General features: G+C 39.8%; 1 protein-coding gene across 3 annotated transcripts in view; it reads right to left on the bottom strand.

The window, feature by feature from the left end:
- Nucleotides 1-22,311, bottom strand: part of PRKCA (protein kinase C alpha) — a 147,389-nt gene extending 125,078 nt beyond the window's left edge. For 2 of the 3 annotated variants that reach the window (XM_062591383.1, XM_062591384.1), the window contains exons 1-2: nt 22,064-22,311; nt 18,899-18,930 (exon numbers count right to left, since the gene is read on the bottom strand). In XM_062591383.1, the coding sequence (XP_062447367.1) occupies nt 18,899-18,930; nt 22,064-22,242 (211 nt within the window). In that variant the 5' untranslated portion in view covers nt 22,243-22,311. Of the gene's footprint in view, nt 1-18,898; nt 18,931-22,063 lie in introns of those variants that run through there. The other variant, XM_062591385.1, reaches the window with a different exon arrangement.
- Nucleotides 22,312-25,003: the final 2,692 nt, after the last annotated feature.

Raw genomic sequence — 25,003 nt, 5'->3', positions numbered from 1 at the left:
TCCTTCCTCTACCTTTTCACTTGACTAAATATCACGATAGTACGAACTCAGGGCAGGTAGACTCTGCCAGGCACAAATCCCTTCCATGGTGGGAGAGAAGAGGACTAGCCCACGCAAGCTTCAGCGCAGCCGCTGAAACTACCTGGGCTGCTGCAGCTCCGGCGCCAGGGCAGGGCAAGCCGAGCCCTTCCCGGCTGGCCCTGCGCCCGGCTCCAGCACAGCACGGCGCGGAGGCAGGCTCGCACGCAACCCCCGGGCCCCCCAAGCCGAAGGCAGTACTCTCCCTCCCCTAACCTAGAAAGGGTCAGGCTCAACTGGGGTCAAAGGAGGAACCACGCTGCTCAATGAGGACAAAAAAAAAAAAAAAAAAAAAAAAAAAAAAAAAAAAAAAAAAAAAAAACAAAAAGAAAAGAAAAGAAAAGTCGACGTTCCAGGATGAAAGAAGCTTTGTCCGTAAAAGCAAATCGTTCTAGAGGTGAGAGGGTTTATCACTAGGTAATATGCAGTGTTTTCCAGTACAACTCTCTCCTTTCTTTCATTTCATACACTTTAAATAAGGAAACACCCCAGAGATGGTGAGAGCATGCAGAATTCTGTTGCTATCTGCAGAAATTAATTTCTATAAATAGTTTTTCCAGGCTTTTTAAGACGCAGCTGTACCAAGTTTCCATTAGAAAGAGAATCAAAATTGCTAAGGCATCGATTTATTGCATCATTATCTATGCCACAAATGTTGTGACAGTAATATCCCACCACCATCCCATCTTTGTACATCGGCTACGCATTGTAACCCTATTATCTTTAAGGATGGAACACCACCTGCGACAATCTTTTAAAATGTTTCCGCCTTATAAACAGAATCCAGCCCAGATAACAAGATTCTATTACCACGACTGGGTAAAACGTTGCTGTGTTAATCATGACCCAAAACAATTACATACTCTAGAAGAATTCTAAATTTCAGAAATACAGCACAAATAACACTATGACCTTAACACGTGTTCACCACTTTAGCCCTTGCACATAACCTTTCAGCTATAAACAGTGATTTATCAGAACCAGGGTAGCTGACACTGTATATGCCCATGATAATACAAAAAATTCTTAGGCCTGGTATAGATTTACTAAGCTAAATCCTCTACTAGACTAAAGCAGAAAAAAGTAGCGCATTGGCTTTCCAACCTAAATACATAAAATCTTTTAACTATGAAATCAGAATTTAAATTCATACCTGTCAAGCAAGTGATAAATGACAATACTGGAGCAGTGATAAGCTTGGGTCTCACAAAGGCAGGGTCGTTGCAGCTTATAGAAACTGGTCACAGACCTGAATTAATGCCAGCTCAACGGATGAGCTTAGGAACAGATAACTCTGTATCAGGCAGCCACTGAGAACAAGATACGTTATACCATTTGTTCTCATTTAAGCAAGCTCTGAATCATGTAGCATCCTATAAAAGGGAAAAAAAATGTTTAAAAGAGAATAAGCTTCTCCATCAGAAAATTAAATGAAAGAGTAAGACACCATAACTCATTCTTCAGCTAAGGTAAATAAACAGTAAGAATAATTCCTCAAAGTAAAAATGAACTGAACCTGCTTCTAGACAATGACCTCTTCTGTAACATTTTGCTTGCAAAACCGTGACAACTCCCTACCCCCCCCCCCCCAAAAAAAAACAACCATATTCTGCAGAATAGAGCAAGGGCAAACATAAGAGAAGCTTTAGTCAGGCAACGTTGTACAGGCTAGTATATCACTGTTTTGAACTGCACTGTTCTGTTCTTACACTGACTCATCCCTTCAATCTTCAAATTCTTTAGAGCAAGGATTCTTGTAAAGCACAAATGCATCTTTGAAGACGACCTTGTAAAATAATGTTCCTAAAATAAATAAATATATATAATTTTCCCATGTCTGTTACATACGCCTCATGCCCTTGTTTCTGACACAAACTGCATGACTCCAGCACTGCCAAATATCTCAATTTTACAGGTAGAAAAAACACTAGCCTAACAAGCAGGTCAGTAAGATTTAAAGCAATTACATTTTAAAAGATTGAGAGCCTTAAATCAACAACAGAAATGCAAAGTGTTACTCTTTAATGGTACCATAGAGAAAAAAGAAACATGTTTAGTTTGCAAAGACCAGAAGTATGTTATGACTTGCGAGTCCATGTGTGAAAAGAAAGCCCAAGAGTAGGCATACACACGCAATAAGCAAAAACTAGCACATCTAGATCTCTGACAAACTGCTGCTATTTAAATATACTAGTGATACAAAGATAAAAAGTTGTGTTATCAAAGATCTTGGTATTTTCTCAAGAGATAGTATGCAGAGGTCTTTGTTTTTGTTTTTTGTTTTTTTAAACCCTAAAGGAAAATACCATCTCCACAAACAGCGCTTTTCATAAAAACAATCTGGATATACATGGTTAAAACAAAAATACACTGGTGTGGTACATTCTGCTGCAAAGAGTTCAGAGTTTCTCATCAACGTAAAAAACATTTTGGACACAGCTGTTTTAACAAAGTCAAGCAAGCTTTGACATTTTAAGCTGTTCAATAGAATCTTTGTGTAAACTGGTCTCACAAGATAACTTCCCCAGTAAGATACAGAGAGAAGTTTCCACATCCCAACTCAATTTGAAAGCAATTCACATTTTAAACACAGCAGTGACTAATTTTAGAACTATTATACAGATGCTAAACTTGTTAAATAATAACCAGTGCTCTGTTCCTCCTAAAACCAAACTCGAAATTATGCATTAGCAAAAATTTTTCTATTTTTAGCCTGTGAAATTTTTGAAGGATTCATTACCAAGAATGCTGAAAGAAGCTGACGTTTTATCCTGCGTTAACAAGAAATAGAGAGCTCACGATTGTCCTTCAGGGCTCCCGCTTCCAGCGCCACATCAGAGCCTTGCAGGGCTTCGGTGGCGTAACTGCCACTGCGTCCCTGGGGACGCCGGCAAGCAAAGCTCGTAGCACTCGCGCGGAGACATGGCAAGGCTGCATGGAAGAGGGAAAGCAGGGGGCTGCATGGTAAGCGATGTTAGATTTAGGGTATGCTGCTGTAAAACACGGTAGGAAGCAAATATGTTGCCCCGAAAACCATCCTCATGGCAACATGGATTACGCCACAAAAACAGATTAATAAGATATCAAAGCGGAGGGTTAAGTAAACATTTAAGGGTTGGCTCACAGTCTTAAGGAATGCCAAAACTAAGATCACCTTTCTTCAAAAATAAAGAAGTGACATACCTATTTAACTCAGTTCTCTGGAGACTCAAGAACTCTGGAATTATAAGCAACTAAAATTGCAAACTTTAACTCTTAGGAAGCCACATACACATTTTAGGCTACTGCCCACTGACCTGCATGCAGGTAGATTTGAAAACCTGAACAAACTACAGAATTTACTACGGTAAAAGTCAGGGAAACGAAACGGTTGGAGAGACGCCACAGGGACACAACTCCAACGAGGCCAGCTCAGGTTTCTGAGCCGGACGCACTCGCAAGGAGCACACTTCGCTGCTTGGCACAGCTGTTACTAAAGCCGCTCCCCATTCTAGCAATGTTATTCCCATCCTATCTCACAAAAGGCTTAAACATATTTCCAACAGATGTGTACTGTACTCCACTAATTCAGTGATATTTCCTGATGACTGGTTAACACAAACGCTCTAGCTGGTTGAATCAAAGATTACATCTGTTACCCTGCATCCCACCATCAGGTCAAAACGAACTGCTAGCTGCAGAAAGGGATACCGCAGAAGAATGAGTCTCTCCTCTTAGCCTCATCCTAGAGATAAATAGTTTGCCTGAGTGAAAAGAACTAGAATTAAGAAATCTGTATTTTCAAAATAGCTTTAAACAGAAAAAAACCTTTAAAAGTTTTCTTATCCATATTACAGATTCCACAACAGAAAAGAATACTGCACTTTTTTTTGTCATTTTTGTAGGCAAATTAATACTCTCTTCTCTCACCTTTTCTTCCACCCTGTTATCCTTTTCCTTCTATTAACTGCATACATCTAAATAACCTGAATGAAAGAAACCATTCTCCCTGAGATTCATGAGTACCAAGACAGAACTTGATTCAGGGAACAAGTTTCTCCCACCAGAAAACACATGCCCATAATCTTCATTTGATCGTTCCTTACATACAGCAAAACAATAAAACAGGAAAGAGATGCATCTGAAGTGATTAGACAAGTTTTAAGTATAACATTTTTTGCTCCACTGGTAACCATATTTTAAAAAGTGTGTATGTGTGTGGGGGGGATTAAATCAAAAAAAAAAAAACAAAAAAAAAACAAAAAAAATCTTGATATCATTTAGCCTGGCAGGTCTCTGTTTGCTGAGAAATGCATTGTAATTGGTTTTTCCTAAGAGGATCAACATTGTATAGCATAGTAGCAACCATACAACATCTACTTAGGCGTTACACAGGGTGGGTGAAATAGTTAATTCCAGGTCACATCACACTCTCTTCAAATCATGCTCATGTATTCAGGAAGATGCATGCACTGAGCACAACAGCAACAGCAGGAAGACAGCAGCACGACTCATGGTATCACTGTAGCAAGCCCAGTCCATCAAGGTTGGGTTTCATGCCTTGATTATTGACAGTTGAAATCCTAGAGACAGTGTGCCCAAACTTATATTTCATATACTGTGTTTAAATATTATATATACAGAGGGAATGAAACCATTCTGGGAGTTACCTAGAAGTCAGGGTTGCACCTTCTCCCTACTGCTTAACTACTGGTAGGAGAGCTGTGTATAACGGAAACGTCTTATGTGTGGTCTGGAAGTCAGTGCCCTCTTTTGATGAGGTTATCTGGGGACAAGACTTATGGAAAATTTTGAGGAATTTACTGTTAGGAGGCTGCAGACAGAAGACACAGTGGACAGTGCAAGTTAATTCTGCACTTAAAACTCCTCCTAATTAATAATTTGCCTACACTGTTTACTTTGCATTCATCCTGAGCTAACCGCTTGATAAAATACAAAGCTCTGTATTGTATTATACTCAATACAACTTTCAGTTGGCATTTACAGTTCTGTCCTTACATAATTATGTTAGTTATGATTGTAACTACTTGAGTGACACCATTTTAAGAGGTATTATCATCCTACTAAAATTTCAATACTGAGCTCAAGCAAATAATTTCAACTTCTGAAAAACATATACAGAAAGTAATAAGATAATCTGCATGTATTAGCGCACCTAATGTCTCCTTAGGTTGCCAAGCTTTGTTACAAGGACACCTCACTTTACTATATGTTAATGCAGAATTCTGCACAATACCAGGCTTTAGTTATAGCAGAGGACCTCTGCACTGCCAACAAAAACAGGTATTAAGGCCTATGCTGTTAATTACAGATTACGGTCAGATCCCAATAGTAGTTCCATGTAGAACAACAAAACAGACCATCTATGGACTTCAATACCGATTTACTCCTACAAAGCAGCCTGCAAGACCCTGGGTTTAAAATAGTAAGCAGAACATTTATTAGCTCAACATGAATATGATCCTACACTCTTATACAGAGTCTCACTGACTTCAGAACTGAGATAAGTTATATTTTGGAAGTTCTGGAAATAAATCAGTTACATTGCCCTCTAACCAGCCTAATTTCCATTCTTTATACTTTACATTGATGGTTATAAAATTAACACTGCTGATTTTATTACCTTCTCCCTTTTTTTGCCAGATTAAATATCTAATGATCCATATGTCTGATGCTGCCCTTTAGTTATTAAAACAAAAGCTTAAATTAAAGACAATACTACACACACACACCTACTCAAAGTAAGGCCTAATTAAAACAAAAGCTTAAATTAAAGACAATACTACACACACACACCTACTCAAAGTAAGGCCTAATAAATAAAAATAAATAAATGAATGAAAATTCTGAAGAGCAGTATTTGCATAAACTGATAAAAGTCAAGAAAGAGCAATACGTATTAAAAAATTAATTCTACAATACCTGTGCAGTAGTTCCATTGTGATTTAAATTACAAAATAAGGTAGTATTGAGGACATCATTTAAATCTGCCACACATTTGCCAATGCTCTTTGCAGAAAGCCTGTTCATAAATACATGCATAAACCCAACTAGATTCCCCCAACACTTTAACTTGAAGTCCTTTCCCCCATACCATCTTCAGCTACACATTTTCTTAAACAATCAATACACCGAAACTACGATGTTCCCATAAACTCACGGCCTTACACCAATGAATTTTTTCACTAAGTGACTTTTTAGAAGACATTAAGTCTCAACTACTGTCAGTCATATTAACCTAACCACCCATAATTTATTACTCTCTTGTAAGGACTCAAAAGCACTTAAGACGACAGTAATAGTAACGAGCCGTGGGACTCGCACGTCCCATTTTGCCTCCTATGGTGACTGTCTTCTTTAAAAACTGTATTGGCAGAGTATGGGATTATAAATAAGCACAACATCAACACAGAGCCAGGGAGAAGTTTAAGGTATCAGCAGGAAACAAAAGAACCTGAAGTCAAACACCTTCCGCGGAAAAAAGAAAAGGGATGCAGTGATGACAAAGGCTTTGTTTTCCCTTCCCAATATAGAAGTGCCTCTATTATCAAATATTTTACAATGTTCTCATTATATTTTCTATTTTATTAACAGAAAAAGATCCGTACCAAGACAAGGCACATGGAGCAAAAGTCAAACATATCTGCTCCATTATATCTGTCCCACACAGTAAAGCAGTAGGTGGGCTCCCAGAGATATTCTGTTCAAAGGACTTTCAGGAGTACCCCTGAAATGGACTCACTGTTTTCTTTTCATCCAAAAGAAAGAAACTACGTAAACCATTTACTCTGACAGGGAAAAAAGCAAAATATGAATAAAATATGAATATGAATAAAAGACAGCCTTTAAATATTTGTAATGTCTTTATATTCTTAAATGAAAACTACCCTTGACCTTGTATCCGCATTAATAATATACAAACAAATTCTGGTTTTGCGAAGCGTTGCAGTTAAGCAGACCCATGCTAAAGCTTAATAAAACAGACAGAACTTTTTACTAGCATGAAAACTAAACCATTTTTCATTACATAGCATCAGGAAACTGGAGCAAGACTTAAGTTTAGCAGAAATCTTAGAAGTATGCTTTACTGACTTTACATATGTGTCAACAAGGGCAGGTATCAGTTTCACAACTTTCATGATTTGTTTTGCACCTGGACACCTAAGGCAGAACAAAACACTTAAAATACTCCTTAAAGCAGCAGCTAGCCATAGAATGCATAAAACCAGAGAGTACGATCAGCTAATATTACAGTACATTGTGCAGTTGCTAACAATTTTATAATCTTTTAAGAAACAATACCATTTCCAAAAAACACATAAAACACATCCACTTGCATTAGAAAATCCTTATCATCAATGACACTGCTCTTTTTATAGGCAAAGCAGGGAAATTGCTCTATATACAATTCAGAAATTAATACTAAATAAACTATGCTACTTGTACCAATACATAGGCGAGATTTAGACAAGTAAACAGCAACACAAAGATATAAAGTATAATGAAAAAAACAAGACCTTTTTGCCTACTGAAATATTTGGATAAGAATGGAATTTTCGTAAGGCTTCATTAAACAAAACATACTCTTTTTTTTTCCCCCAGGGTCTTCAGACTGTCTATTCCTCATTTACAATAGATGTGTTACTTTGTCATGGACATATTGTATAATGAAAACATCACAAAAAACAGTTGAAATAACCTGCAATTCTAGATTACTACCTCTACCGAGTTTTAAAGGCTGATACTTGAGGATCTCCCAATAACATCAAAATGAATTCTTTGCAATACCTAGGTATTAAAATATTTGAAACAGAATATAAACAAAATGTTTTTTTTTTCCCCTTCCTACTATTCTCTTGTAACATTTATTTTAACAGTGCCCTAAAAACATACAGAAGAACTGAAAATTATTCATGCACAGGAAAGTCAAAGTTGCCTTCTACTTCCACTTGCCTTAACAGAGAAGTTTCATTTATAAAAATATATCCAACAGATATAATTTGCAAAAGCTAAAGACAAGAAATAAAGATATAAAACTGACACACTTGGAATGTTCTCAAATTTAACTCATTTAAAGCATAAGTTAGCAAAGAAGGTTAGAGCAATCCAAACTCTGACTAATTTTAGGACACATCACAAATTCAACCAACCAACCTATCATGATGGAAAAGCTTTTAAAAACTATATAAAGCTTTATAGTCAGTTCTCTGTTGCATTAGTCTATTCCTGCTTTTACTGTAACATGATTATTTTTAATATTTCCTCTAATTAAAAAAAAATTGTTAGACTGAAATTGCTCATTTTCACAGACTTGCAGAATGTCTGAGGTTGGAAGGGACCTCCGGAGATCATCTATCCAACCCTCTTGCACAAGTATGGTCACCCAGAGCATGTTGCCCAAGATGTGTCCAGACAGCTTTTGAAAATTTCCAAAGATGGAGACTCCACCACCTCTCTGAGCAGCATGTTCGTTTTGTTTTGTTTAATAAAAAATGGAATAGGAAAAAAAGACAAAACAAAACAAAGAAAAACAAGATGACCAGATCTACCATCATGTCGTCAACTGGCAGAATGTCATCTTCAGACACAAAGATTGACTGTGAATCAAATGGGTATTTGAAACTTTGAAAACAGAAATACCTTAAGTGTAATAAGCCTATCCATCATCCACATACCATTGAACATATCAATAAAACAAGCAAAACCCCTCAAACTCATTACCTCTTGGAGCCACTGAAGAGCTATCCACAACTCGCTAGGTTCTCAGGGATAACCTATGGGAAGGATATTCCTTCATTCATCCTTGTCATCTTAGAACCCTATCACCTCAGAATCTGCTTCCTGGTCAGTAGTTACAGACCATCCCTTTTACTCTGTATGGTGGGATGGTGGTGAGAAGACAAGCAGAAACCCCTCCACACAAGGCACTGAGATGCTTAGAAGAGAAGAACATCAGAATATGGGAGACAAAAACTCTATACAAGGAGAGAACTTTGCAAGTGTCCCTGAAACACAGAAGTCATGCACAACAGAGCAGTGCAAAACGCCCAAGTTATCCACAGTAAACTTCCTACAGTACCTACAGCTGTATTCCATTTTACAAAACGGAGACTCTAATAAAAATTAAACTTTCCACCAAAAGCAATGAAACAGACTTACACTATGAATCCACATAAATGTCATCACCCAGAATTTTGTTTTTATACAGAAAAAGTGAAAACACACCCCATGTACATTTGTTTCTACAAACATTTTAAGACTGAAAGTTTTAAGGCCAAGTCAGGAAAAATGATTAAGTCCAAACTGGAATTTTAAAGCCAGAAGACTGCTTACATGAGCTTTCTCTCAAATAACAACACAGAAAAAACACACAACTTGCAAAATCAGCTTTGGCTCCTGTTTAATTTATGTATTAGTATTATAGCAGCAAATATGATGGCACGTGTACAACCAAACAGAGTAAGTACAAATAACTAAGACAAAGATTTTAGATAACATTTGCTGTCACAAAATAACCACTTTCTTAATGACTAGAAGTCTTTTAGGACAAACAATCATTTGTCACAATAGCTTCCTGCAATCTTCATTTGTCTACTTCTTAATTAAATGAAGCTTTATATTGAGCAGATCACCCTGTATGCAAAAAATGAAGAACCAGTTCAGGCACTAGGTAACATTTCTTTATCCACAGAATCAAAAGAACATGCCACGCAAATGCATGCAGTATGATCCAGAAGCAGGAAGAATGAAACTGCAAAGATGTATTTTAGCTAGCAAAAGCAATTATAAGGGGGAATTATTCTGTGCTTCACACAGAGATTGTTCCAGTCTATTAGTAGAGAAAAGTCATATGAATGCAGATCATGATTAGTAACACTGAAGTCTTAGGAAACGAGGGAAATCTTAGGAAAATCGACACACAAACACTAACATACATGAAAGGTTTCTGCATGATAAGGCTTCATTCTGCATCCTTCACTAAAATAGGAAGGCTCCAAATTTTTTAACATTAATATGACCAATTTCCTGAGGACAAAAATATTTAAAAGTGGATTCTGGCTGATGTGTTGATTAGCAAAGAACAAAATAAAAACCCAGTACAAGTTAGAAGCTAAGAAGTTGAAAGGAGAAGATATATTATTCTTTCAATTCATCCTAAGATATGTTTTGTTCACTAAGGAACTAAATATACATGTAGAACACATTCCAGATAAGTTTAAAATGCTATTAATTTCAAATGAAAATGAGAAGTGAAATATTTGTGTTTTTGAAGGACAGTTACACTGGGAACAAAATCCATCTCTCCAAAATGAGAATTTCATCCTGTCTACAGCTGGTATGTGTTTTCTTTCATTTACTAGTACTATAAAAATACATAAAATATTTTATACACTTTTTTGAGTCACTATTTGACTTCTGGTTTTAACATACGTAAGGAAAGATATTTGTGTACAGAGATACGATTATTACTTTTGAAACCCAAGCACACAGAGCCCCAATTCCTAAATATTTAATTTACATACAATTTTAAAATTGTGGTTAATTAAATTGGTACAAATATTCATACCAATATTCACTATTCATTATCTGTCATTTTAATAATAATTTGGAGGAGTCGGGAATCTAACTTTCAGAAATAAAAATCTCATAAAACTTCGCTCCAGAATAAAAATTCTAACTTCCAAATGCAGCTAGAAGCTTCAGTTATTTATATGCAAACACTTCTAACAGATACAGTAAGAGCTTTATGCAATTCTTTTGATAGGAAAGAAAGAAAAGGGGAGATGGGCTGCACCTCTATCTTAAAATTAAATTTCGTTTCTTGAAGATCGGTAATTTTCTTAGCAACATACAAGAAAAATGAACACAAACAGTTTGACAATGATTAAATGAGGTAAATTGTGCCTTTACAGCATCATACAAACGAGTTGTATAAATCATTCTCTATTCATAGTCCTGATTCTAACAGTGTCAAACAATCTATAGACGTATTGTAAATGAGGAGCAAATATTTTTCTAAATCTAGACTAGCTGTCATGTAAAGACAAGCATTAATTACAATTATGCAGATTTATTTTTAAAATCAGGACGTAGCAAATTAAGAGAGCTAAAATGACCTTATTTTGGTGTTTCTGGAAAATTTTGCATTAGTTTAAAAAAAATGTGCTAAAGCATCAGTCTACATTGGAAAGAAAATTGTATGACACCTACTGTGTTTTAAACAATAGAGAACAAGCAAAAATAATAGTTCCAGTAAACTTTTAAAATTGTAGGGACATAATCTAGACTTTTAATAAAGCATATTTGACAAAAATATTTCACTAATAAAAACCGCAACAGAAGAATTCAAAAACTACTTGGAGTCACTTGAAGACTCAAAAAAGGCACATGCATTCTGCAGTCCCTCACTGCCCAACTTATATAATCACATAAGGGAACTAACAAACTCAATAACTTTATGTAAATTGGATTATAATTAGAATAAACAACACCAAAATCCACAGAAAGATACATATGCGTATGTTAAGTTGCCTAACTTAAAGTGGCTGCTCTGAATCATATTTATGGAAGCCAGTGTTCGTAAGTAGCTGCAACCGAAAAATTATCAGCTGTTAACTAACCCGCAACCACTTCAGATCTCTAGAAGACTTCGACAAGCTCTACTGCAATCAAGTAGGAATTCTAATTTTCAGCATATACAAGACTTTTACCTTAAACTCGGTTCTTACAATTCTTTATACCCAGTAGTTTCATTCACTCTTGGAATTTTATGCTTTCTACTGCAGAGGTAAGAACTAGGGAACTGAGCTTTTATTAATTATTCATTATTTTTACATTTCATTTTCAAAAGAAACAATACACACACACACAAAAAACCCAACCCTCTCAGTGCATCCCAACAGGGAAATCTCTTTTCTTCATCTTTACTCCATTTTTCTGCAACTTTCCATCATTTTATTAAATTCATCTCATGGCACACATCATTCACATCTGTAAAAGCTTTTATAAAATTTACACCAGTGTGGCTCAGTATCAGCAGCTGATATAGCATTTTGTTGCACTATTACACCAAAACACACGGAAAAATAAAAAACGTGCCAAACTTTATCTTGTCCAGGACTCAAACTGGTTTAGTTGTCAACTCTGAATGAGATATCACTCCCACACATTTAATTAGAATCTGAAGAGCTTCATGGAATCACATCCAGGGCAACAGAACAGTCAGTTCCTTTTAATTGAAAAAAAACTGCTGAGATAGCTAACTGATTCAAGTAAACAAAACGAAACTTAACATCTTAGAAGTGTGGGAAGGGTGAAAATGTCTCTGCTTTTGAAATATAATTCAAGAAAAAAACCTTTTGCTGCAAAACAAAATACAATTATGTTACAATTTTGATGAGCACAATTTTGGGGGGGGGGGAGAGAGAGAAAAAAAAAGCAGCAGGAGCTCGAGAAAAACACAAGTACAACAGCATACTTCCCTATTTTACTGCCATGTTCCATTTCGAATCGATTGGATGTTTAGTGAATTATGTATTGTGCACCTATTTTTATTTGATTTACAGACTTTTTTTTTTTTGTGATGCACATCATTGCAGTAACAGGGCACTTCACAAAAAATGAATATACCGATCTTCCCTCTTCTGATAAGGGTGCTCTGCTATCCCTTGTGTAGAGCAATGATGGCCAGGGACAACAGACCCCTTAAGCTGCGCAGAAACACTTGCTGAATACATAACCTTTGTGTCTACACTGACAGGTAATGCTCCAACAGGAACGGATCTGTGAGGAAAACAGTGCTGAGAACTAGACATCCATACTATCCACATTGTAGGGAGTTTATTTTGAACTAGCTCAGATTTCTTTCAATACTCAACAGCAGAGATAGGACTAAAACCTGGATTTATAGTGGTATCAGTCCCTGAACAGGACCGCATCTCATTGAAGTATGGGACCTAGATTGTAAGCAGAAGGAGAGGGACAACCAAAGGAGGGGAAGAACAAATAAATAGAAGTTAGCTGCAAAACAAATGCACAACAAAGCATCTTGTCTTTATGTTTACAACCTGTATGTCAGACTGCCTGCACCTCATCAACATTATTGTCCTTTGAAAAGGAGTCCGCAGATACGCTATTAGGCTTAGGGGCAAAAGGGTCACTGGAAACGACATCTGGCTAGAGGAACCCTGGAAACTACTACCTGCATGCAGGTATCATTTATGTTCCCAAGCAGCATTGTTGTTCTGGGCTTTTGTTTTTGAATAGATACCTCTAAATTACATGCATGAAAATACATTAAACAGTCAATTGCTTTAAGAATTCCTGTGTTAAGTTTCTGGCTTGGACAACTTCATGCAGATCTCAAGTTACACAACAACAGCCACAGACTCTTCATGACTTCCATGAAATTCATTTCTCAGTCTCAGGTAGAATAGAAGTGTTAATGTAAACTGTAACACACAACTAGTAAGTGATACAGAGAGCGTAAGAAAAACGCATACACCGTTCAAAATGTGGCCTGCGACATCCAACTTTTACACACACACACACACACACACACAAAAAAAAAAAAAAAAGATGACAAATGAAAACCAGCTTTGGCATGAAGAGAACTTATTTTATATCTTATCTACCCCTTGGCAATAACATTTCCAAGTAAGGAAAATAAAAAGTATTTCTATGAAAAGTGACAGAGCAATATAATATCCCCCCCTTTTTTTGTTACAAAGAAAAATGAATATACAGTGCAATAAACAAGCAGAAACTGTACAGGAAAACTCTGCCAACTAAGCTTTCATCCCTATATAATGAAAATTCTGTTTCTTCCTCTTTAAAAATGTTATAACAGAACTGAGAATTAATAGGAATTGCACATGTAAACCAGATCAAAGGTGTTCAGAGGTTTCATTGGTTCAACTGTTCAGATCACAGATATAGCGTTAAAATTTAGTTTATCACCTCTCTAAAGAGATGGTCTATTCAAAATCTTTAATGAAAACAGATGATTTAAAAACAAAAGAACAAGGGAATAAATGGTGGGGTTTTCTTGTTGGTATGTGTGTGTGAGGTGTTTTTCTGTAGCAGAAGACAGGTCAAGGACCAGATGGGAAAAGAAAAAAAAAAAAAAGAAAATGAAGTGGTGGTTTAACGTGCAATTGCTATCATACATGCAGTTATGATATTTGAAGGATAGTGAAAAAATGTAATACCCAACCTTTTCTTAATTATGTTCTGATTTTACTGAAGTAATTATCACAGACTTCTAACTAGCCTGGAACTTCTTGTGTCAGGAACTGTACCTAGCACATACAAGCTGTTCCAAAAAGCTTACCATATCCAGTTAAGATAGAATTTAGCATTCAGAAAAAGCGTATTGAAAAAAAAAAAAAGCAGCAGAAATAATGCTTACACAGATCAGCTAAAAATAATATGCTGTTTTAATTGGTTTCTCCAATTTTTATGTAAACTAGAAGATAAACATGAAAACCTTGCTTACCTATTATTATCTTTCAAGCGAGTAACTACAAATTTTGATGATTTGTGTGAGAATTAATAGCAGAACCTTGATCAGGAACAAGGGCTGGCTACATGTGTACTATTTTAACTAAAAAATATTTTCACCTCAAGGGAACTTGCTGACCCTTCAGTTTCAAACTTAAAACAATTGCAAAACATACATGCATACATGTTCTCCAAGATACATCCTGCACATCCCACTGAATCACTATTTTTCACTCTGTTCACCAAAAAATACTTCTCTTAGATATAAAACTGTAACTCAAAGAGAATGTATCATTCAATACTAATAGAAAGATAAAGCTAAAAACTTAAGAGCTTGCTTCATTTAAAATCTACTTTCTTAAAGGAAGAACTTTCACACTGCAGCAGTCTCAAAAAAATATATGTTTAAAATTATTCTATTTTTCACATTATTCTTGCAGTATTTCCAGGTACACATCAAGAAAGGAGGGAAAAAAAGAAAAAAGCTTTCAGTGTCACAGATATGTTGTCAAGCAGGACAACAAGCTAAGAAAAACAAAGCCATAACTCACAAATAACCTTACTATCGGGTTTTCACTATCACAAAGAAAAATCAACAGAGAAACAGTATAGTGGAACAAGAACTCCTGTTTCAAAAGCACAGTATTTTTGAGTACTCCATGTTTGTACAAATCTACAATGAAACATACATTTCCACAAACAATAACAACAACAAAATGCTTCATAATCTCAGGAGTCAGTAAAAATATATTCCTAGGAGACAGTTAATCCCTCTGAACTTGCACTTTCAACTTCATTTTCAGATTCACACGTTACCAAAGATAGGCTCAGAACTTTACAGACACTTCCTGATCGCAAACCCTCTCTCTGAAGAACATACTTCCAATCACACCATAAATAACAAAATTCTACAAGTGCAGCATTAAGTAATGCATAGCAACTTACAGCTATCCACCTCAGTTGAAATTCTGAATATGTATATATATCTTGCTGGTATATTCTGTAGCTACTCATATTAGAATGCATACATTAAGACAGATGAGCAATTTAGGACATGGACTGTCTTTTACTAAGCATTTACACAGTAATAATGCAACAGTGCTCTGAACTTCTGCAGTATTAAGGGATTAAAAGCAATATCAAAGATTAATTTACATCTTTTGTAAATTTATTGGGAACCTGTAATATTAAACAAGTACAGAAAAAAATTACAGAAATTTCTAATGAAATTTTAAAAAGCATTTCTCTTTAACTCTAAATAACTCATTTAAATGTATATAATACTGAAGCTGACCACTACAACACGTCATGGATATCAGAAAAAGAAAATAATTACATACAATTGAAAATACATTCCAAAAAAATCTAAAGAAAAAAGTATTAATGGTAATAAGATTATTAGAACATTAATTTTTAATTCAAATAAAATTTAAGTATTAAATTAAAAACTGCTTTTGTGAGGGTGTCACTTAAAAATAAAACTTGCCTTGCATTTTGTGCGAGATATGCTTTTAAAGACAGTTTTAGAAATATGTTAGCATACACTGTGCTTGCTGCAACAGTACTGCATAAATATCAAGCTAGGACTTTTGTTTAATTCATAAATTACTAGTACAAAAATTCATACAATAGTTGCAGTTTCTCAGAGCTGAAACCATTCGATTTGATGTGTTACTATTATGGACCTTTCCTCTTCCCTTTGATAACTAAGGCCAGAAGAATTTAAAATAAATTTGGCAATACTGAAATCACCTTCTTAAACCTGCCTAACATCACGTTTCTGTCTAGCAGTAGATTTTACAACACTCTTGAAAACAGAGCTGAGAAACAGTTTCATATAACGGAAACTCTGACAGACCAAGAACTATAGTTATACTAGGAGCTGTCACTACAATAGTCTTTCCTTTCCCTCATGTCATACTGAAATTTCCATTATGTTCTTCATTTATCATTCTTCTCTGTAAAGACAGTCAATTAAAAAAAATGTTGTTTTTTTTTTTGCATCCTACCTTCTTGTTTCATACAATTCTTTTAATTCCTCATAATCTCACTAATTTTGATTGCTACAAGTGTTTTCTAGCTTTAGCTCCAAAAGTCTGCTAACTGTACTCCATTCCTCATATTTTTAAAAGGAAGAAAAAAACTCAGAGAGACGTATTAACATAGCAGTAATGATTTTTGTGACTTTTTAATTGAAATCTCAGAAAGTTCAACTAAAATTTTTGAATCAGCTGCTTTACTTTATCTCAGAAGTTTAAAGTTTGAAGACTATTTTGCCAAGAATGTGAACTCTTGTGATTTTGATTGTGGCAAAAAAACCTCCACCTCTCAAACTTGTTTGTTCACTGACAACACTCTGCAAATTACCATAGAACTGAGACCTCAGAACAGCCACCTTTCTTATAGATTTTGTCTGTTTAAAAATGCAGATAAAATGCTGAAGTACAACAGTCTTCATTGAAGAGGCAATGCAGAATCCTGCCTGGTTGCAGACAAAAGGCAGATCTGAACACATTTAGATTCCAGAAAAATATCACTTATGAAATATTGAAGTATTTGGAGGGGTGGAGTGGGGGAGGAAACAAGCTTCTCTCTTAGTTACATTCTTGCTTATGTTCATGTACGGTGTTTGGAGGGAAGAACAAATTTCAATTTTCACATAGCTTGACAAAGATAAATCCTCATCAGACAAAATCATTCTTAAGTAACTAAAATAATCTGATTGTAGAAGGAATTCCAGCCACGGAAGAAAAAAAATACTGGAAACAAACTGCTATACTGAATCCCATCTGTGGCCCAGATCAGTGGATTGTGTCCAATACAAGTCACTAGCTGCCTGACTGGAAGATAGGAGGAAGTAAATGCTGGAGCTGCATTTAAATTATATAGTTATCCTCTGTAAATTTTGTGTGTTTGACAACTATTTTCTGTTTATCAATGGAATTCTAAAATGAACATCTAAATAATTCCTTAATTAGAGACCAGTCAGCTATTGTGAATGGATATGAATTCAGGAAATGCTACTCCATTACTGTCCAAAGACTACACATTGACCTATAGCACGGTTCTGGATGCAACGAGTAGCAGAAAGCTAGAGAATATCTACAGAATTTGATATTAACATCTAGGGACATAGAGGCAGTTGTACAGGATTTATGGTAAGACCATGGTTGCATGCTTACAGTTTCAGTACGCATTACAAATGTCTCACAACCTTTCATGTTTCTACTTGCAGAAAGAAAAATACTTATTACAACAACTTGAAAGGGCATCATCCTTTTGAAATTATACCTCTGAGAAACTGAATGTAAGAGTATCAACTAACATCAACTTTCACAAAAATACCACAGAAGACATAATTTCACCTACTAATAAATAAAAGCAATACTCAGGATAGTTAAATGTGCTCTAAACCATCAGCAAGCAACCATTAAAAAAATGTAATGAAAAAAAACTACCAAAAGGCTAGCTAATGAGTACACAAGGTACATCAGTAGGTCAAATGAAAGGGAAGGCGGCAGGAGAAGAGAAAGGGACAAGAAAAAGCCTCATCACAATTAGGTAAACATATGACAGGGAAAAAAAATAACAATAGCTGGGTGGGATTATTTTATGATTAAATGCTAAATAGAGATAAAACTTTGGCAACAGTACAGAATATGCGAGAACAGAGCATGTCATGCTCTGTTTTTCATGCAAATAGTTATCTTCCACTATATCAGCTTTCAAATTCTAGGAGTTAATAGAATTTATTAAATCAGTGAGTTATTAGGTGGTTTTGTATGCATTTTTTTTTTGTAATTGAACATTACATAACACAGAAAAATGCTGCCTGTCCTAAAACATAGTTCAAACCAAAGGTACTCCTAAATGTACAATGTATGAAGATTAAAAACAGGGAGTCTGGGTTATGAAAGGAAGCCATACGACTAAGAAGTGAATCCATTTTCCAAACGCCCACACAGATGAGAGCTTCTGATGTAAAAAATGGTCTGTGCAAAATCTAAATTGCACGGATTATTTCCATGAAAGTTAAAAGCTCCTCTATATGCAGATTATATGACATTTAATGTGAGAAGACTTCTGAAAAAAGATCATAATCTTGTGATTATTACTACAATATGAATAATTATTTGATTGATCAATAAATACTAACAGTTATTTAATTAATAATTGTCTTCATTTAAAATTTACGTAGAGAGAGATACTTTCTTAGCTGTTACAGGCTTAATTGTTTCCATCTTGCTGCAGACTTCAGTTTTAGCTATCTTTCTTGAAAGATGCCAGTATGCTAACCAACAAACCATTTGTGGCTTACCTTGGCACTGAAATCCTTGTTTCCCAAATCCCCTGCATAAAAAAGAAAAGAAAAAAAAATCTGTCTTAATATGTTCAGTTATCATTTCTTCTCATTAATCTAGTATAAAATAAAAATAGCTTCATATTAAATTACTTCAGATTTTACTAAGACAGCAACAGATTTAAAAATATACAACACAGAACAGCCCACCCATTTCAAAGCAGAGAACAATAGCTGTCACCAGCTATGTAATTTCAGCTTCTGGCAACAATTTTTTTATTATTATTATTTCACAAGCTATTTTGAATCTACAATTAACATCATCTGTGATTACCGCATAATATTTCAACTCACTGCATGCCACATGTATACTTAACAGCAATATAAAAGATTCCAAGTTCTAAGAAAGGCCTATAAAACAAACCGAACAGTTTCTAAACCAAATTTTAGTGATGCTTACTGACATTGTTATGCATCTCAGCTAGATACCAGTAGTCTACTGTATGGAAAGTGGGAAGGTTAAAGGTTTCACTTGTTTCAGTATAAATTATAACAAAGGGCAAGTAACTTAAAACAAAGTCTTCTTTCAGCTTCCTTAATTTCCATAACAAAATATAAATAAGCACATAATATTTCACCTATGAATAGTGGCAATGCAAGTGTTTGACGTGCTTTCCAGAGTTCAAATACATACTATACCCTTGGCAAAATGCCATACTGTTGCCTTATTTATTTACTTTTAAACATTCAACACTCTTTCCTCAAACGTATTTTGAGTATCCAACTTATAAACATTTCTCTGTATTTTCCCTCTTTATAGAGCATTTTTCGTCTAGACAGTTGGAGTTACTTATTCCAAGAGACTAACAAACCAAAACCAACTAAGTGTAGAAGCCATGAAATTGAAATATGAACTTTGAGGTAATGTAATAAACAAATACATTTTCCTTTTTTCTCTTCTTCCCCCCCCCCCCTTTTCTTAAAGGTAGAGAAAAGGCAAAACCTTTGGTACACAGCTAATTCAGATGAAAATTCACACTACACAAGTTTTATTATTTTTGTAAACTTCTACTCTAAAGTCTCTACCTACTGTCCTTATAAACAGGCCTAAACCAAGATATCCAAAAGAAATACACAACTGCTTACTTGGCAGCATATGCAACTATACTATAATGTCATTTTACTGTTCTGTCTTGTCATCACAAAGGCAAAAAGCACATATTGGAAGTGTGCAAGTGGGATTGTAAAACTGGGAAAGCTGACAGCAGAACTAAGAGCATGAAGTAGGCTTTATATAGCTTTTTTGTCCTTTCAAATAGACTTCTTTGTAACAAACGCCCCTCTAATATTTACTGAAAGTGTAGCCGTTCCTCAGCATTTGAAGCAGAATTCATACACTAACCAACTGCGGTCCAGTCAGTCTGCTCCACACTCTAGTCAGCTGCAATGTGTTTTGAACGAAATCTTCCCCCCTCCCCTCAAAAAACCATTTCAGAAATGAAGCAGACAGGTCAAAGTTGTTTAAGAAAATAAAGGGGTGGTAAATTATGTTGCTTAAATATTACCTGGTCAAGTATAATCTAAAAACAAAGAAGAAAAGTCTATTTGCACAGAAGTTATGGTCTGTTGAAAGGCTGTATTTACTCTTCCTTACCTCTTACAAGGCATGTTAATAGCCACACATCAGTTTGGAAATACACGTATCTCGAATAAGCATCTTACAGCATAAAGAATGCTTCATCTAATTTCAAATGAGGAAATGAAAGAGAAGTTTTGGAGCTGTCGCGTGCCTTTCTGAAGAATGCTAAGAGCTTCCTAGATTTACTAGCAAGGAAGAACAAAAGATCACAGCTACTCTTGCCACCTGTCAACTACAGGATATCCTTTCACTTTCAAACACATCCTGTGATCAGGTGCCTCTTCTCATCACAGTATTTTGCTTTGTTTTTTTGATTGTGATAGTTATCTGCAGAAACACAGGCTGAAATTAACCCTGTGGCATTCTTTCACACCTCTCAATTCCCTCCGTTTTGGAATAATTTAGAAGCAGTTTCCAAAGGTCTGCCACTTTTACAATATCAAACTTTGCAATTACTTTCTTTCAAATAGGAAAGTTATAAACAAAACACAACATATGTTCTCAAAAAAGTTGGCTTGCTTTTCCTGCAGTCCACTCATCTCAGCTTTCCCTACCTTCCCCTCAACCCCCTCACTCTACAAGTGTATTTTAATCGTTTCTGGAGCAGCCACAGCTTCTCCAGCAGGCAAACTGAGGAAAACACAAGAAGGCGGGCCAAGGTCTGTGGCCCGGGACACGAACGCTTGTGGGAAGCGCGAGACACCTGCCCATAAACACAGAGCCAGCCGGGCGCATCCCTCTCTTGATCTTCCTATAAAATCGGCTAAAACGAACCGCAGGTCTCGACCGCAGCAGGGAAACCTGTGAGGAAACCCTCGGCAACTTCGGGAGCAGAGCACTGCTGGCGGTTTAGCCTGGTCTCTTCCCAGGTAAGAGGAAAGGAAGCACGAAGCGGCCGCCCCGCCGCAGGCGCGCGGGCCGGGCCGCGATCGCCTCGCCTGCTCGAGGGCGCCGGGCACGAGCCGGCGGCTTCGCGCGCCTGCGCCCGCCGCGGCAGAGCGGGGCCGGACACGGCGCCGAGGCCGGCGGGGACGAGCGCGGCGGGGCAGCAGCGCGGCTCGGCCTGCGGCGGAGCCGCGGCCCTGCCCGGGGCAGGGCACGGCGGGACCCCAGAGGCACCTATCTCTCCTTCCCCCCCAGCTTAGTAACGAGGGTGTTGGCAGGAAGAGCCTCTCTCCCTTCCTCCCTAGCAGGAACCATTCCCAATAATAATAATAATAATAATAAACCAGACCTGCTTCCCGAAGGCGAGGACCCAGCCGCCGTGCCGCGATCGGGCGCTCCCGATCTCGCAGGCAGCGAGGCGGGGGGGGGGGGGGGACCAGGAGAAGTTCAAGGCAGGGCTGCGAAGTTGAGCAGCTCCCGGGCCCCGCCGCGGGCGAGGGGGCTTCGCGCGTGGGGGCCGGGCCGGGGTGGGGTGTGCGGGGGGTGGGGGGGGGGGTGCGAGGCCCCCCGGCCGCGCCACGGCGGCAGCCGCCGCTCCGCTCCGCTGCGCGCCCGCGGGGCTCGCCCGGCCGCCCGCCGCCGCGCCGGGGGCCGCTCACCAGATGAAGTCGGTGCAGTGGCTGCAGAAGGTGGGCTGCTTGAAGAAGCGCGCGATGAATTTGTGCTCCTTCACCTCGTGCACGTTCTTCTGCCTCAGGGCGCCCTTGCGAGCGAAGCGGCGCGCCGCGTCCGGGTCCGGCGCCGCGCCGGGCTCGGAGCCCGCGAACACGTCGGCCATAGCACCCGCCTCGCCACCCCCCTGCCGGCAGACGGGCCGCGCCCGCAGTGGCCGCCCCGCCGTCCGCCCCGTCCGGCGGCCGCCGAGCCTCTGGCAACGGCGGCACTGGGCGCTGCCTCCCGCTCCCGCGCCTGACGTCGGAGCGGCGCGTAGGGAGCGGGAGGAGGATCCCAGCGCCGAGCCCGCGCCGCGCCGCGCCGCGCCGCTCCGCCCGCCGCGCCGGGCCGGGCCGCCGAGCCCCCGGGCGCGGGCGGGGCCGCGGGGCCGCCCCCGCGGGGGTGGGGGGGGAGGAGCGGGGGGGGCTGGGCCGGCGGCACCTGCCGCCTCTTGTCAGGCGGCTCCGCCGCGGCCACCGGCGCCCTGCGCGCGCGGAGTGACACAGTCACACACAGTCACACACACAGTCACACACACACAGTCACACTCACAGTCACACTCACACACAGTCACACTCACACAGTCACACATAGACACAGTCACTCACACACAGTCACACACAGTCACTCACAGTCACACACAGTCACTCACAGTCACACACAGTCTCAGTCACACAGTCGCAGTCACAGACACAATCACACACGTGCAGTCACACACACACACGCACACTCACAAAACCACACACATGCAGTCACACACACACACAGTCACAGAGCAGCTGGCTCCCTACACGCACCCATGCCCCCCCACACGGCAGCCCGCTCCTTTCACACGCCCACGTGTACACACACGCTCACACACGCACGCACACACACGCACAGTCTAACCGGCTCCCTTCTCTCTCTCTCTGTCCCATCACACTCACACACACGCGGTTTCCTCAGTGTTGGCCGTGGAAGCTGCTACCCCGGGAGGCCCTAGCAGGGCCCAGCACCGCCATGGGGCACCACCGTGGGGCACCCACCCCAGGCCAGCACCCTGGGGCACCTCCGTGGGGCACCCACCCCAGGCCAGCACCCTGGGGCACCTCCGTGGGCCACCCACCCCAGGCCAGCACCCTGGGGCACCTCCGTGGGCTATCCACCCCAGGCCAGCACCCTGGGGCACCTCCGTGGGCCACCCACCCTGGGGCACCTCCGTGGGCCACCCACTCAGGCCACTACCCTGGGGCACCACTGTGGGCCACCCACTCAGGCCACCACCCCGGGGCACCTCCGTGGGCCACCCACTCAGGCCACCACCCTGGGGCACCACTGTGGGCCACCCACTCAGGCCAACACCCTGGGGCACCGCTGTGGGCCACCCACCCTGGGCCACCACCCTGGGGCACCGCTGTGGGCCACCCACTCAGGCCACCACCCTGGGGCACCTCCGTGGGACACCCACTCAGGCCACCACCCTGGGGCACCACTGTGGGCCACCCACCCTGGGGCACCTCTGTGGGACACCCACTCAGGCCACCACCCTGGGGCACCACTGTGGGCCACCCACCCTGGGGCACCTCTGTGGGACACCCACTCAGGCCACCACCCTGGGACACCGCTGTGGGCCACCCACCCTGGGTCACCCCCCTCGCCCCGCAGCCCTGGAGCAGCAGCCCCAGCCCAGCAGCACACATCCGCAGCTGCTTCCAGCTTCGCTTGTCCCGGCGGCTGTTGGTTGCCACGTGCAGCCCCATCCTTGACGGCTGCACGGCCAACAGCACCTGCCTGGCAGCGGCTACCTGTGCAGCGCGCGCACGCTTCCGGCGCCTGCCCAGGTACACGCGTTCCACCACCGCCACAGCAAACGAAAGTGTCACCCAGACGCTCTCCTTTCCTCTTCCTGCAGCCCGCAGGCCCAACAGCATACATGCAAATGCTGTCTGAGGCCTTGCTAAACAAACGTGCATCACCCAGTGTACACTGGATGCACAACAAATACGTGGGAAGAGGGGCCTCAGAGTCTTGCCCGCACTGCGATGTGCAGTCAGTCTCAGTCAAGAGAAAAAAATCCTTTATCTCTGCATAGCAATCCTCCCCCCAGAAGGTAAGACATAACGTAACTTCTCCTTATTGCACATAACATACAGCTCCTCATTATAGTTTATATACATAGCACTTACACAGTGCTTTTTCCCATCTGGTAGGTAATATTTCGTCTCGAAATTTCAAGATTTGCCATCACGAACAGGACACCTACAGTGACAGTATGGAGGAATACTACGGTCCGTTCATCAGAATACTGTTAGTATATGCTATCCAATGTCAGCATCCTCTTGCTGGAGGCTTTTAATTGCTCGGACATTCATTTTTACTACTGTACATGCAAGCTCTATGGGTGATACAGGAACTCATGCTCCTGCAAACTATTGGAAGAAAGATGTCTGCTATCTCTTTCTGAGCGCACACATTCCCATCAGCAACCCTTGCCTTGCTCTTCTGCTTCGGGTAGTGTTTGCAATTTGTTTCTGATTCAAGCCATCTGGATGAGGAGTCAGCATTATCGTTGTTTGTGTTCAGGCATATACGTGGTTATTAAATCAGAGTACCAGCTTTTCCAATCTTCTGGCAAATAGCTCCAGAATTCCTGACTCCAAAACATCACTTTATGGGGGTTTCTGGTAGCATATTCACTCCTGTGTGAATATTCAGGTAATGTTCAACAGAGCTCATCTCTGCTAGAAGTTCCCATTGAAGGGCGTACAAGTTGTTCTCGGAAGAACTCAGATTACTGCTGCAGTAAGCACAACTGCCTCAAGTCATTTCTACCTCTGTCAGCTCCTTCCTAGGTCTGTTCATACAAGCATCTGTGTCTATTTTGAAAGAGGTTTCAAACTGTTTAG

This window comes from Rhea pennata, chromosome 19 (assembly GCF_028389875.1).
Source record: "Rhea pennata isolate bPtePen1 chromosome 19, bPtePen1.pri, whole genome shotgun sequence".
Lineage (NCBI taxonomy): Eukaryota > Metazoa > Chordata > Aves > Rheiformes > Rheidae > Rhea > Rhea pennata.
The sequence above is the reverse complement of the archived record's forward strand: the minus strand, read 5'-3'. Positions and strand labels throughout refer to the sequence as shown.